Genomic DNA, 13300 nt, shown 5'->3' with positions numbered 1-13300 from the left:
TTCAGTGCTTTTTTAGCAATATTGTCTGCTGTCTCGTTGCCATCATTGATTCCGCTGCATTGTCTTATTCATTTATTTATTAAAGATACATGGTTGTGCATTGATGGGATGTGTACAACATATTTTAAAATTTTCAAGTAACAAAATAACATATTTGAACCATTTTTCAGATTTTTTCAGTTATTATATAGAGATATTGACAGATATTGTCTGAAAAATGGTTAAAATGTTATTTTGTTATTTGAAAAATTTTAAATTTGTTTTGTTGATGAGAAAATATCTTTCTCTATTTTTCTTATTTTTGTGAGGGGGGATATATATTGTTTTTCGGCACTACCTTGTTATCTATAGCTGATATAACATGAATTACTCCTATGTGGGATCAATAAAGTTCTTATTTTTGCCATCTGAGAAAATTAAATATATTATATCTGGTGCCTAACTGCTTCCCAAGTATATTAGTGCATGTGTGAATGAATAAATGAGACGTAAAACGTAAATTTCTTTGTAGAAAGGCGCTTTATGAAAATAAATCCATTTACTTTTATTAATTTACAGATGGCCCATCAACACCGGGCTCGTCCGCGGGTCGAGCCGCGGCCGTCACGTGATCACGTGACCCCGCTGCACCAATAGGATGCGCGTTTACTAGTAAACACAACATCAATATGGCGGCGACCATGAAGCATGGATGTGCCATGACGTCTGAGACGGAATCCGAGCGCAGTGAGCGCGAAGAAAACACAACAGAAATGAAACAAAATAAACCCCGAAAGTGCTATATGCACGTATACCTTAAAAAACAGGAGAAAATCCAGGATTTTACACGTACGCGTTGGGATAGTTTCAAGACAGCCCAAGAGAGCTGGCTCGAGCTGAGCGGGGAGTACCGGGACGTTGCAGAATCCTACCGACACTGTCAACACCTGCAGTTTGAAGATGTCCCGGAGGATGCTGGCTGGCATCCCTCCTGCTACCTGAGGTTCATCAATAAAACAACGATGGAGAGACAGGCTCGGGACGTGCTGATTCAAACTGAGTGCATCCCTGCTCCCTGCAGCAGTAACAGCCCAACTCAGACCCAGATTCAAACTGAGGTGATCCCTGTTCCCTGCAGCAGTAACAGCCCGACTCAGACCGAGATTCAAACTGAGTGGATCCCTGCTCCCTGCAGCAGTAACAGCCCAACTCAGACCCAGATTCAAACTGAGGTGATCCCTGCTCCCTGCAGCAGTAACAGCTCAACTCAGACCCAGAATAAAACTGAGGTGATCCCTGTTCCCTGCAGCAGTAACAGCCCAACTCAGACCCAGATTCAAACTGAGTGGATCCCTGCACAAAATAAACCCCGAAAGTGCTATATGCACGTATGCCATACAAAAGAGGAGAAAATCCACGATTTTACACTTAAGCGTTGGAATAGTTTCAAGACAGCCCAAGAGAGCTGGCTCGAGCTGAGCGGGGAGTACCGAGACGTTGCAGAATCCTACCGACACTGTCAACACCTGCGGTTTGAAGATGTCCCGGAGGATGCTGGCTGGCATCCCACCTGCTACCTGAGGTTCATCAATAAAACAACGATGGAGAGACAGCTGGCTCGGGACGTGCTGATTAAAACTGAGTGGATCCCTGCTCCCTGCAGCAGTAACAGCCCAACTCAGACCCAGATTCAAACTGAATGGATCCCTGCTCCCTGCAGCAGTAACAGCCCGACTCAGACCCAGATTCAAACTGAGTGGATCCCTGCACAAAATAAACCCCAAAAGTGCTATATGCACGTATACCATACAACAGAGGAGCAAATCCAGGATTTTACACGTACGCGTTGGAATACTTTCAAGAGAGCCCAAGAGAGGTGGCTCGAGCTGAGCGGGGAGTTCCGAGATGTTGCAGAATCCTACCGACACTGTCAACACCTGCGGTTTGAAGATGTCCCGGAGGATGCTGGCTGTCATCCCACCTGCTACGCGAGGTTCACCAGTAAAACAATGATGGACACGTTGGAGAGACGGCTGGCTCGGGAGAGTGAATTGCTGATTCAAACTGAGGTGATCCCTGTTCCCTGCAGCAGTAACAGCCCGACTCAGACCCAGATTCAAACTGAGTGGATCCCTGTTCCCTGCGGCAGCAATAACAGAAACTATTACAGTAACAGCCCGACTCCGACCAAGAGACTCCGGCCGGACTCAGGCTTCGTCCTCCCCGCCCTCTGCATCATATGCAAAAAAAAAGACATATATGCCACCAAGAGAGGCAAACGAGAGAGGGTCTGCCTGACACCGGCTGAAACAGTAACAGCAGGTTTGTAAAAGCATCACACATGGGCACGGCCGCCGATAGGGGGGGGACAAACGGGTCTGTTTTCCCGGGCCCAGGGTAGGGGGGGGCCAGAACTGAAGAAAAAAAAAAATATATATATATATATATTTTTTTTTTAATTCTCATTAAATTATGCAATCATTTTTCAAAATGTTTCAAAATATGCCTATTTGTGGAAAAAAAAAAATGTAGTATTTGAGTTACATAAAAGCTTGTTATTTGTTTTCTTCCTAATTGTCCTTGTGGTCAAGAACCCCCAACACAAAAATGGTTTGGCCGCTGATCAAAATTTGATTTAATTCAACCGTTAGAATGGTCAAAATGTCCGGTCAGCACAAGTCCGGTGCTCAGAAAAGAAGAGAAAAGAGAAGAAGAGAAGAAGAAAATAGAGGCCTCAGAGATTCTCTACACAAATATTTTAAAAAGGTGGTGACGGTGAAGCTGGAATGAATAAAGTCAGAAAAGGGATCGTTATCCGTTATCCATTATCTATTATCCATTATCCGTTTTCCGATTTCATTGATGTGTTTGAAAATCGAAATTGGGAATTCAAACAGCGAATGGAAAACTCTTTTCTCTATTTCCTATTTGTTTCCCACGGGGGAGCAGTATGTTAGAGTTCAGTTTATGTTATTGATTGGACGCAGCTTTTTTTTTGGACGCTGCAGCTGAACGGACTGTCACAACATCACTGCAGTTTCATGACAGAGTGAAGACAGATTACAGATTAAACTCATGTTTCACTGCAGTGATGTTGTGACAGTCCGTTCAGCTGCAGCGTCCAAAAAAAAAGCTGCGTCCAATCAATAACATAAACTGAACTCTAACATACCCCCCGCCCCCGCCCGAAATGAATAGGAAATAGGAAATAGAGAAAAGAGTTTTCCACCCACTGTTTTAATTCCCAATTTCGATTTTCAAACACATCAATGAAATCGGAAAACGGATAATGGATAATGGATAACAATCCGTGTATCATTCGTTCTTTCCATTTTCAATTGCCAATCAAAAACCAAAACATGAAAAAGTGACTGGTTATTTTGTTTTTTGTTTTTTATTATAACACAAAAAACGGAAAAAACTCTGGTTTTTCATATTTCAATTTTAGGCACAGATCAAAAATACGAAATAGAAAAACCGGTCGGTCCGTGTATCTTTTGGTCATTGGATTTTTCCGTCATGAGTGGGAATCAAAAAACAAAAAACGATTGGTTTATTTGATTTTCCTTTTAAAACAAAAAACAAATATTGAATTACACTGCATTTTTTCTTTTTCTGTGTTAATATGACTTAACAAAGATTCAAAATACGCTTTTATTTTCGTTTTCTATTTCATATAAGAAAAATGAAATTACTAGTCAACAGGAAGGAAAAAACGAAACAAAAACAACCGTTTATTCATATTCGTGCACCGGAAGCTGGCATTTACAACCGAGGGAACTTAGTTCTGGATATTTGACAGGCATTCCTGTGACAATTCTCTCCAGGGGAAGTTTGATTTTAATATTTAATTGGTCGGGTTTACGTGACTCGGAAATGGCTCTGTACGCGGCAGTTCGGGTAACCATGGTTACCATGGCGGCGCTGAAACAACAGATTAAGGATTATTTTTTAAAGATTGATTAAGGACTTGTTCCACAGCGGTTTGACGCACAATGACATTTCCTGCACGTTGCAGCAGATGTGTCTCCTGCAATGCTCAGAAATGAGCGTCAGAAGATTCTGTGCTCGGCATGATCTGAGGAGAAAAAGACGCAGAGCTGGAGAGCGCTTTGATTCAATCTATTTATGAGGTTTTTATTCAGATGTCCACAGTATATTGTAAATATACACACTGCATGCGACGCGAGCGAGAGTCAGCGTCAAAAACAGTTCCATTGCTTTATTTTTATTGCACTGTCTACACTGGTTGCGAGCGACGCAGCGTCGTTTTGAGCTGGACTTTTGTCGCACGCCCTGATTCTATTTTCTTCCCGTCGGTCGCTTTGAAAGCCGGTTGAAAATTGGAAAAAAAAGTTGAAAGCGCTGTAGGAAACAGTCATTTCAATACAAGAACCTCAATAAAGTGTCAGCTGCTGGAGGGAGATCGCCAGGCTGGAAGGTTCTGATAAGATAATAAGATATAATAAGAATCTTATCTTAGGGCTTAATTTGTGCCGGATTCTGCCGGATTTCTCGTGTCCTCTGTTTTTCCCCCACATCCCAGTAATGATCTGACATGCTGACATGTTTGCTGCTTTAACACCACACGCCGGTCACTCACGCTGTTCGCTGTTTCATTGCGTCACCGTTCGGTTTTTTCCCCACTTATTCCACCGAATAATAAGCTTGTTTTCTGTTTAGAAAGTACAAACGTAGGAAGATTACAAGTAATCACAATTTTTTACTTGTCCCTTTACTCTTTCAGGAGTAATTTTAGGAGTTTCTTTCAGGAGCGCATAATTCAGGAGTGAATAAAGGCTGATTTATGGTTCCGCGTAAAAACGACGGCGTAGCCCACGGCGTAGTGTACGCGGCGACGCGCACCGTTCGGTGACTGGGCTGCGTAACCTACGCCGTAAGGTCTGCGTTGGTGTAACGCGGAACCATAAATCAGCCTTTTAAAAGGCGAGTCTCAGCTGTCAATCAAAAGAACGCGGTAGAACGTGGGGCCGATGACGCGTTCAGTGTTTCAGGACAGAGCGGGTCCGATGCCACGCAGTGTGACGACAGTCGGACGCTCGCATGCAGTTAGGACAGGCTTTTAGGGAGCCGTAGCCTAATTTTTGTTGACCGCTTTGATCACTGATCACCCCGATCACGTTTGCAGTGTACACGTTTAAAACCCATTAAGCATGTCGGAAGGCCGTTGTGGCTGAGTTTTGTCATTAAACGCCATAAAACTTCTGTCGGACTCAGCGTGCTTCTCTGTCAGCAGCGCGTCATGCAAATATACAGGACCTAACAATAAACTCTCAAGCGGCTCTTTAAGGAAAGCCGCAATACCGGCTATCTGTGTTCACTGGGGGTGCATGCTGGAGAAGGTCGGGTTGGAAGAACCCTGAGAGAGCTCCATCAGCCATGAATTCCGGCGTCAGGTAAAGTTTGTGCTGCAGTGCAATTTATACATATAATGGTAATCACGTGGATACTTCACGCGTGGGACTAAATTAATTCTTCCAACCCGACCTTCTCCAGCATGCACCCCCAGTGACACAGATAGCCGGTCATTCGGCCATGATGAATCAAAGCGCTCTCCAGCTCTGCGTCTTTTTCTCCTCAGATCATGCCGAGCACAGAATATAATATATAATATATATATATATATATATAATATAAATAATATATATAATATATATATATATAATATAAATAATCTGTTGTTTCAGCGCCGCCATGGTAACCATGGTTACCCGAACTGCCGCGTACAGAGCCATTTCCGAGTCACGTAAACCCGACCAATTAAATATTAAAATCAAACTTCCCCTGGAGAGAATTGTCACAGGAATGCCTGTCAAATATCCAGAACTAAGTTCACTCGGTTGTAAATGCCAGCTTCCGGTGCACGAATATGAATAAACGGTTGTTTTTGGTTCGTTTTTTCCTTCCTGTTGACTAGTAATTTCATTTTTCTTATATGAAATAGAAAACGAAAATAAAAGCGTATTTTGAATCTTTGTTAAATCATATTAACACAGAAAAAGAAAAAATACAGTGTAATTCAATATTTGCTTTTTGTTTTAAAAGGAAAATCAAATAAACCAATCGTTTTTTGTTTTTGATTCCCACTCATGACGGAAAAATCCAATGACCAAAAGATACACGGACCCCGGTCACAGGACTGAATTTGATTTTAATATTTAATTGGTCGGATTTACATGAGCCGGAAATGTTCTACATCCATGGTACGCGGCAGTTCGGGTAACCATGGCTACCATGGAACAACAGATTAAGAATTATTTTTTAAAGATTGATTAAGGACTTGTTCCACAGCGGTTTGACGCACAAACACATTTCCTGCACGTTGCAGCAGATGGGTCTCCTACAATGCTCAGAAATGAGCGTCAGAAGATTCTGTGCCTGGCATCATCTGAGGAGAAAAAGACATATATTGTGGCAGGATGAGGCTCGACTCCAGAGGTTGGTAAAACACGTCTTTATTCCGTGACAGCGGAATCCAACTGACTAGAAGAACTGTCAGTTGACAACTACCAGTTGATAACCGTAAACAAACACACGTTGCTAAGCAACCAATAAATGCTTGTGACCACGCCCCCTTCCATACAGTCCTGATGGGTGCGAGGTCCGTTATTGTTTCCGCCACACAGCCCCCCCCAGAACACCCATAAAGGTTGTCCTTGGAAGGGCCCATCAGTCCCTCACTGGTGGCTTAATCAGCCGACCACAGCTTCATCCGCTACAGTGTGTGCGGGTTTAAGCCTATCTAGTGCCACGTGCTTTTTGCGGCCACCTAGGTCTAACAAAAAAACCTTAGGGCCTCTCTCGAGGACTCTAAAGGGGCCGTCGTATGGAGGCCGTAGAGGAGAACGATGAGCATCATGCCGCACGAAGACAAACTGAGCCGACTTGAGCTCCGATGGAATGAATGTTCGCGGAAAACAGTGGTGAATAGGCCCCGGGGTCAAAAAACTATTTGATGCGAAGGGACCGCTTGCTGGGTGAATTTGCGGAGCCGAGCTTTCAGGCAAAAATTCTCCAGGCACACGAAGTGGCTGACCGAACACGAGCTCTGCGGGCGACGCATTTAAATCTTCCTTCGGGGCCGTGCGCAAACCGAGCATGACCCACGATAAGCGGTCCACCCAGTTACCATCCGAGAGCGCAGCACGCAGTGCTGCTTTGAGGGACCTGTGAAAACGTTCACAAAGGCCATTAGCTTGTGGGTGGTATGCAGTAGTACGGTGTACCTGCACTCCCAAAGCTTCTGCCAACGACGACCAAAGTTCTGAAATAAACTGGGGGCCTCTGTCAGACGTGATGTCAGACGGGACACCAAAACGTGAGACCCAGGCACCCAGGAAAGCACGCGCCACATCTTTTGACCCTGTAGAGGAAAGGGGCACTGCCTCGGGCCACCTGGTGGTACGGTCCACCATGGTGAGGAGGTGCATGTAACCCTGCGATGGAGGAAGAGGGCCCACCAGGTCGATGTGGACATGGTCAAACCGCCTGGCTGGAATGGGGAACGGTTCCAGGGGCGCCTTTGTGTGCTGGTGAACTTTAGCCCGCTGGCATGCTACACATGCAGCTGCCCACTCCTTAACCTCCCTGCGGAGGCCGGGCCAGACGAACTTGGCCCCAACCAGTTTCAGGTGTGAGAGGGAGTGTACGGAATCGAAAACCCGCCGGCGCCAGGAAACTGGGACCACCGGACGGGGCCGACCAGTGGAGATGTCGCAGAGAAGAGCTGGACCTCCGACCTCCACCGCCAAGTTCTCTAGTCTGAGACCGGTACCAGCAGACCTAAGAGTCGCGATGTCCTGGTCATCAGCCTGGTCAGCAGCCATAGCAGAAAAATCAACTCCCAGGTTTACAGGGCACACAAGCGCGCGTGACAGGCAATCGGCCACAAGGTTTGTTTTACCCGCGACATGCCGAATGTCCGTGGTAAACTCTGAGATGGACGCTAGATGGCGCTGCTGGCGAGCGGACCACGGCTCTGTCACTTTAGACATTGCAAATATCAACGGCTTATGGTCTACATATACCGTGAATGAACGGCCTTCTAGAAAAAAACGAAAATGACTGGTGGCGAGGTACAGCGCCAACAACTCACGGTCAAAAACACTATACTTTCGCTCTTGCGGCTGAAAAATGCAAGAGGTTGCCAAACTCCTGCCACCCGTTGCTCTACGACTCCCCCTACTGCTATGTCCGATGCGTTGGTTGTCAAAGAAATGGGGGCCGAAGGTGATGGGTGAGCTAAAAGTACTGCATTGGCCAGGGCAGACTTAGCATTCTCAAAGGCACTGATGCGGTCAGGTGTCCAGTCCACTGGGTCACAGCCTTTCTTTTTTTGCAAGGCTCCATAAAGCGGCTGCAGGAGGTGGGTGGCGCGAGGGAGGAAACGGTTATAAAAATTAATCATACCCAAAAACTCCTGCAGCGCCTTAACCGAGGCCGGGCGGGGAAACTCTGCCACCGCTTGAACCTTAGACGGCAGTGGAACTGCACCCTGAGCTGAAATCCGGTGCCCTTAAAAATCAATAACCGGCAGGCCGAACTGGTATTTAGCCGGGTTGACAATAAGGCCGTGTTCATCTAACCTCTGAAAGACTAGTTTGAGGTGTGCCAAATGTTCTTCTGTTGAGGAACTGGCCACCAAAATGTCATCGAGGTAAATGAACACGAACGTGAGGTCTCGCAACACAGAGTCCATCAGCCTCTAGAAGGTCTGCCCCCTTCAGGCCAAAGGGCATGCGCAGAAATTCAAAAAGCCCAAACGGGGTAATTACAGCGGTCTTAGGCACATCCTCTGCTCTCATGGGAACCTGGTGGTAACCACGTACTAAATCCACCTTTGAGAAGATGGTTGTCCCTGCTAAATGCGTGGAAAAATCCTGAATGTGTGGGACTGGATAACGGTCGTGCACCGTGACGTTGTTAAGACGGCGAAAATCCCCAAACGGGCGCCACGAACCGTCTGCCTTGGGCACCATGTGAAGCGGTGAGGCCCAGGGGCTCTTGGAGCGTCTAACTATGCCTAAACGCTCCATAGAGGCAAACTCCTCTTTAGCAATGGCCAGCTTCTGCTTGTCTAAACGACGAGCACGCGCAAACACCGGGGGCCCCGTGGTGGTGACGTAATGCTCGACGCCGTGCCTGGTTGTCGCGGTGGAAAAAACAGGTTTGATCAGCCACGGGAATTCTGCCAGCAGACGTTGGAACACGTTACCTGCTGCTGAAAAACTAGCGTGTGCTAGCGGTCCAGATCCCCCAGTCGCGGTTTGCAACGTCCACCAGCAAACCGTTAGCACACAGAAAATCAGCACCGATGATAGGAACAGCAACACTGGCGATGACAAAGTCACTCTCGAACCGGCGTCCGTGGAAACAAACAGTCACTGACCGGGTCCCGAAAGTGGTGATGAAGGAGCCGTTGGCGGCGCTCAACGGCGGTCCGTTACCTCCGGCCGACCGGTCCGTGGCGGTCGGCGGCAGGAGGCTCAGCTGTGAGCCAGAGTCCACCAGGAAACGTTTCCCTGATGCAGAGTCTGCAATGAACAGCAGCTCCTGACCGCCGATCGCTGCTACTGAGCGCCGGTTGCTGGAAAAAACACAGATCTGTCCCGCGTCGTCTCTGGGTCTTCACTGCAGCCACCACCGCTGGGTCTGCATCCTCCGACATCGATCGCTGGGCGGTTGTTGCGACGTGGTGAACGGCCAGACTCCGGGTAGCGATCAGGACTCGGTCGGCTTCCTCAGCCAAGCCGCGGTAGTCGGCCGTTGCGAGGCAGCTGGAGTTCGCCAGCGCTGCGCGGACGGGCGGCGGCAGTTGGCACAGGAAAAGATGCGGAAAAAGAAATCCACCATCGTCCTGGCCCAGCAGTAGAAGCATCTGGTCCATCAGCTCCACCGCCGACCCGTCACCCAAGCCCGGCAGGGAGAGGAGTCTGTCCGCTCTCTCCGAGACGGAAAGGCTGAACCTCCGGAACAGCAGCTGCTTCAGCGCGGCGTACTTGTCGCGTCGCGGGGGCGCACGGAGCAGCTGCAGGACCCGCCGAGTTGACTGTTGGCCCAAAGCGACGACGACCAGATGATACCGGGAATCATCATCAGTGATTCCCCGTAGCCGGAAAAGCGCCTCGATATGCTGGAACCAGGAGCCGGGGTCCTCCTGCCAAAATTCAGGGAGCCTCAAAGCCGCAGCGGAGCTGCGGAGGCTGATGAGATAAAGACGAGATGTCTTCTGTTTCCTGTTCAAACAAGGGGTCACCAATGTGGCAGGATGAGGCTCGACTCAAGAGGTTGGTAAAACACGTCTTTATTCCGTGACAGCGTAATCCAACTGACTAGAAGAACTGTCAGTTGACAACTACCAGTTGATAACCGTAAACAAACACACGTTGCTAAGCAACCAATAAATGCTTGTGACCACGCCCCCTTCCATACAGTCCTGATGGGTGCGTGGTCCGTTATTGTGTCCGCCACATTATCAGACTTATTCATTCTGCAGATCATGAACTGGAATTTGAACTGTTCAGATTATGTGAGTTTCAGCTTCACTGTTTAGGTCCAATTATTACGGAATAATCCTTCTCATTTCACCAGCGGGCGGCGCGCACATTTAAAATACTCGACGAGCCCGGTGCTCGGTTGGAGACCACTGCTGTAAACTATCATGTATTGTCCTAGTGGCTTTTCAACTTTCCTCAGAGGCTGTAAATCTCCAACAATGTAGTCCATTATCAGTTTATGCTGCAGGGAAATCAGATCCCTGAAGGAGCAGCAGTGGGACTGGGGTCGTTTGGGGCTGTTGGGTCCTCTTGGTATTTCTGGGAACTTTTTTGATTGTTAAGGACTTGCAGATATTTTCTCACACTGGACGGATGCTTTAACTCTGCATGACGTTTACAATTTGAAGTTGACGAGGCAGACACTCTGACTTGTTTTCTCAGCGCAGGTGGACATCATTTGCACAGAAAGGTTAGGTTTCTACCGTCAGACTCTTTGGGAGACGATTTGTAAAATTCCCGCTGATAATGATAAGCGGATCATCATCTGACGGCTCGCTGACGCTGCGTCTGCAACATCTCTCTTCACCCGTCAAGGCTGATTTATGGTTCCGCGTTAAATCCACGGCGTAGGGCACGCGGCGACGCGAGCCGTACGGTACGCGCGCCTTGAACCCTACGCCGTAGCTCCGCGTTGGTGTAACGCGGAACCATAAATCAGCCTTCATTCGTAAAGACTGCACCGGGCTCGTCGAGCATTTTAAATGTGCGCGCCGCCCGCTGGTGAAATGAGAAGGATTATTCCGTAATAATTGGACCTAAACAGTGAAGCTGCAACTCACATAATCTGAACAGTTCAAATTCCAGTTCATGATCTGCAGAATGAACACGTTCACGTTCAAGTTCTTTATTTGTTAACCGTGCATTCAGTTCAACGTTCTCACAGAAATGAACGCGTTCATTTGAACACGTTCATGCACAACACTGGCGTCTGCTATATGTCTTTTTCTCCTCAGATGATGCCAGGCACAGAATCTTCTGACGCTCATTTCTGAGCATTGTAGGAGACCCATCTGCTGCAACGTGCAGGAAATGTGTTTGTGCGTCAAACCGCTGTGGAACAAGTCCTTAATCAATCTTTAAAAAATAATTCTTAATCTGTTGTTCCATGGTAGCCATGGTTACCCGAACTGCCGCATACCATGGATGTAGAACATTTCCGGCTCACGTAAATCCGACCAATTAAATATTAAAATCAAATTCAGTCCTGTGGCCGGTTTTTCGATTTCGTATTTTTGATCTGTGCCTAAAATTGAAATATGAAAAACCAGAGTTTTTTCCGTTTTGTATGTTCTGTACACACACACACACACACACACACACACACACACACACACACACACACACACACACACACACACACACACACACACACACACACACACACACACACACACACACACACACACACACACACACACACACACACACACACGCGCAAGGCAAGTCTATTTATATAACACAATTCAACACAAGGTAATTCAAAGTGCTTTACATTGACATTAAAAGCGGCAAGACATAATATGACAGTAAATAACAAATAAGATTGAATAAAATTATGAATAAAACGATAAGAAAAGGGCAACAGAGTCCAGCAGGTAAGTATTTAATTTAAGAGTAGCTTCAGTAAACAGTAATGTTTTTAGGCCTGATTTAAAGGATCTACAGTGTGAGGCAGACCTCAGGTCTACAGGAAGTTTGTTCCACCAGTGAGGAGCAGAATAACTGAACGCTGCCTCACCTTGCTTGGTTCTGGTTCTTGGGAACCACAACAAACCAGATCCAGATGAACCTCAGGGGTCTGTGAGTGTCATACGAACTAACAGATCCAGCTTGTATTTTGGTCCAAGACCATTCAGGTCTTTGTAAACCAGCAGTAAGATTTTAAACTCTATCCTTTGACTCACTGGAAGCCAGTGTAGTGATTTCATGACCGGTGTAATATGGTCCAGTTTCCTGGTGTTTGGAAGGACTCTGGCGGCAGCGTTCTGGATCAGCTGCAGCTGCCTGAATTATTTCTTGTTAAAGCCTGAAAAGATGCCATTGCAATCATCCAACCTACTGAAAATGAATGCATGAATAAGTTTTTCCATGTCTTGTTTAGACAGAATCCCCTTAATTCTAGCAATGTTTTTTAGGTGGCAATAGGCAGATTTAGTGATAAACTTTAGATGGCTGTTGAAGTTCAGGTCTGAGTCAATAATTACACCCAGATTTCTGGCTGGATTTGTAGCTGTCAATGACACACACACACACACACACACACACACACACACACACACACACACACACACACACACTTCTACAAATACTTCAGTTAAAAATGTGAAGAAATTACAAGCGGCACAAAATAAAGCTGCACGTTGTGCTCTATTATAGGTCCTTATATATATAATGTGTCCAGCATGCATAATAATCTATGCTGGTTATTTATAAGACAAAGGTTTACTTATACTTTGTTAAAGTACCAGTCACCAGTATACTGAGAAGTATACTGGTGACACGATCTCCGAAACAACTGTATGACAGATTATAGGCTACTATAATTTTGCTCACCATGGTTACAATACAAGAATAACGTCAGAAAGGAGCCCTACTACCGAGGGCGAGAACAGGTATGATCCAGAGAACTATTTCTAACAGAGCCGTGGTTGGCTGGAACTGTATACCAGTTCATATTTCTCATGCAGGTAGTTAAGTTTCAGTTAAACAATATCTTTTAAAATGTAATGAATGATGATTTGACA

At 46.4% G+C, this 13300-nt stretch overlaps 1 protein-coding gene across 2 annotated transcripts in view; it reads left to right on the top strand.

Annotated features, from left to right (window-relative positions):
- The window catches only part of LOC133458672 (uncharacterized), a 62352-nt gene that overhangs the window by 19277 nt on the left and 29775 nt on the right, over positions 1-13300 (top strand). The window contains exon 1 of one of the 2 annotated variants that reach the window (XM_061738831.1): positions 683-2301. The exons of the other annotated variant lie outside the window; for it this stretch is intronic. Within the exon in view, the coding sequence (XP_061594815.1) occupies positions 699-2301 (1603 nt within the window). The 5' untranslated portion in view covers positions 683-698. Of the gene's footprint in view, positions 1-682; positions 2302-13300 lie in introns of those variants that run through there. 2 annotated transcript variants of the gene reach the window in all.

The sequence above is a fragment of the Cololabis saira genome, chromosome 13 (assembly GCF_033807715.1).
Source record: "Cololabis saira isolate AMF1-May2022 chromosome 13, fColSai1.1, whole genome shotgun sequence".
NCBI classification, from domain to species: domain Eukaryota; kingdom Metazoa; phylum Chordata; class Actinopteri; order Beloniformes; family Belonidae; genus Cololabis; species Cololabis saira.
This window is presented reverse-complemented; position numbering and strand designations above follow the sequence as displayed.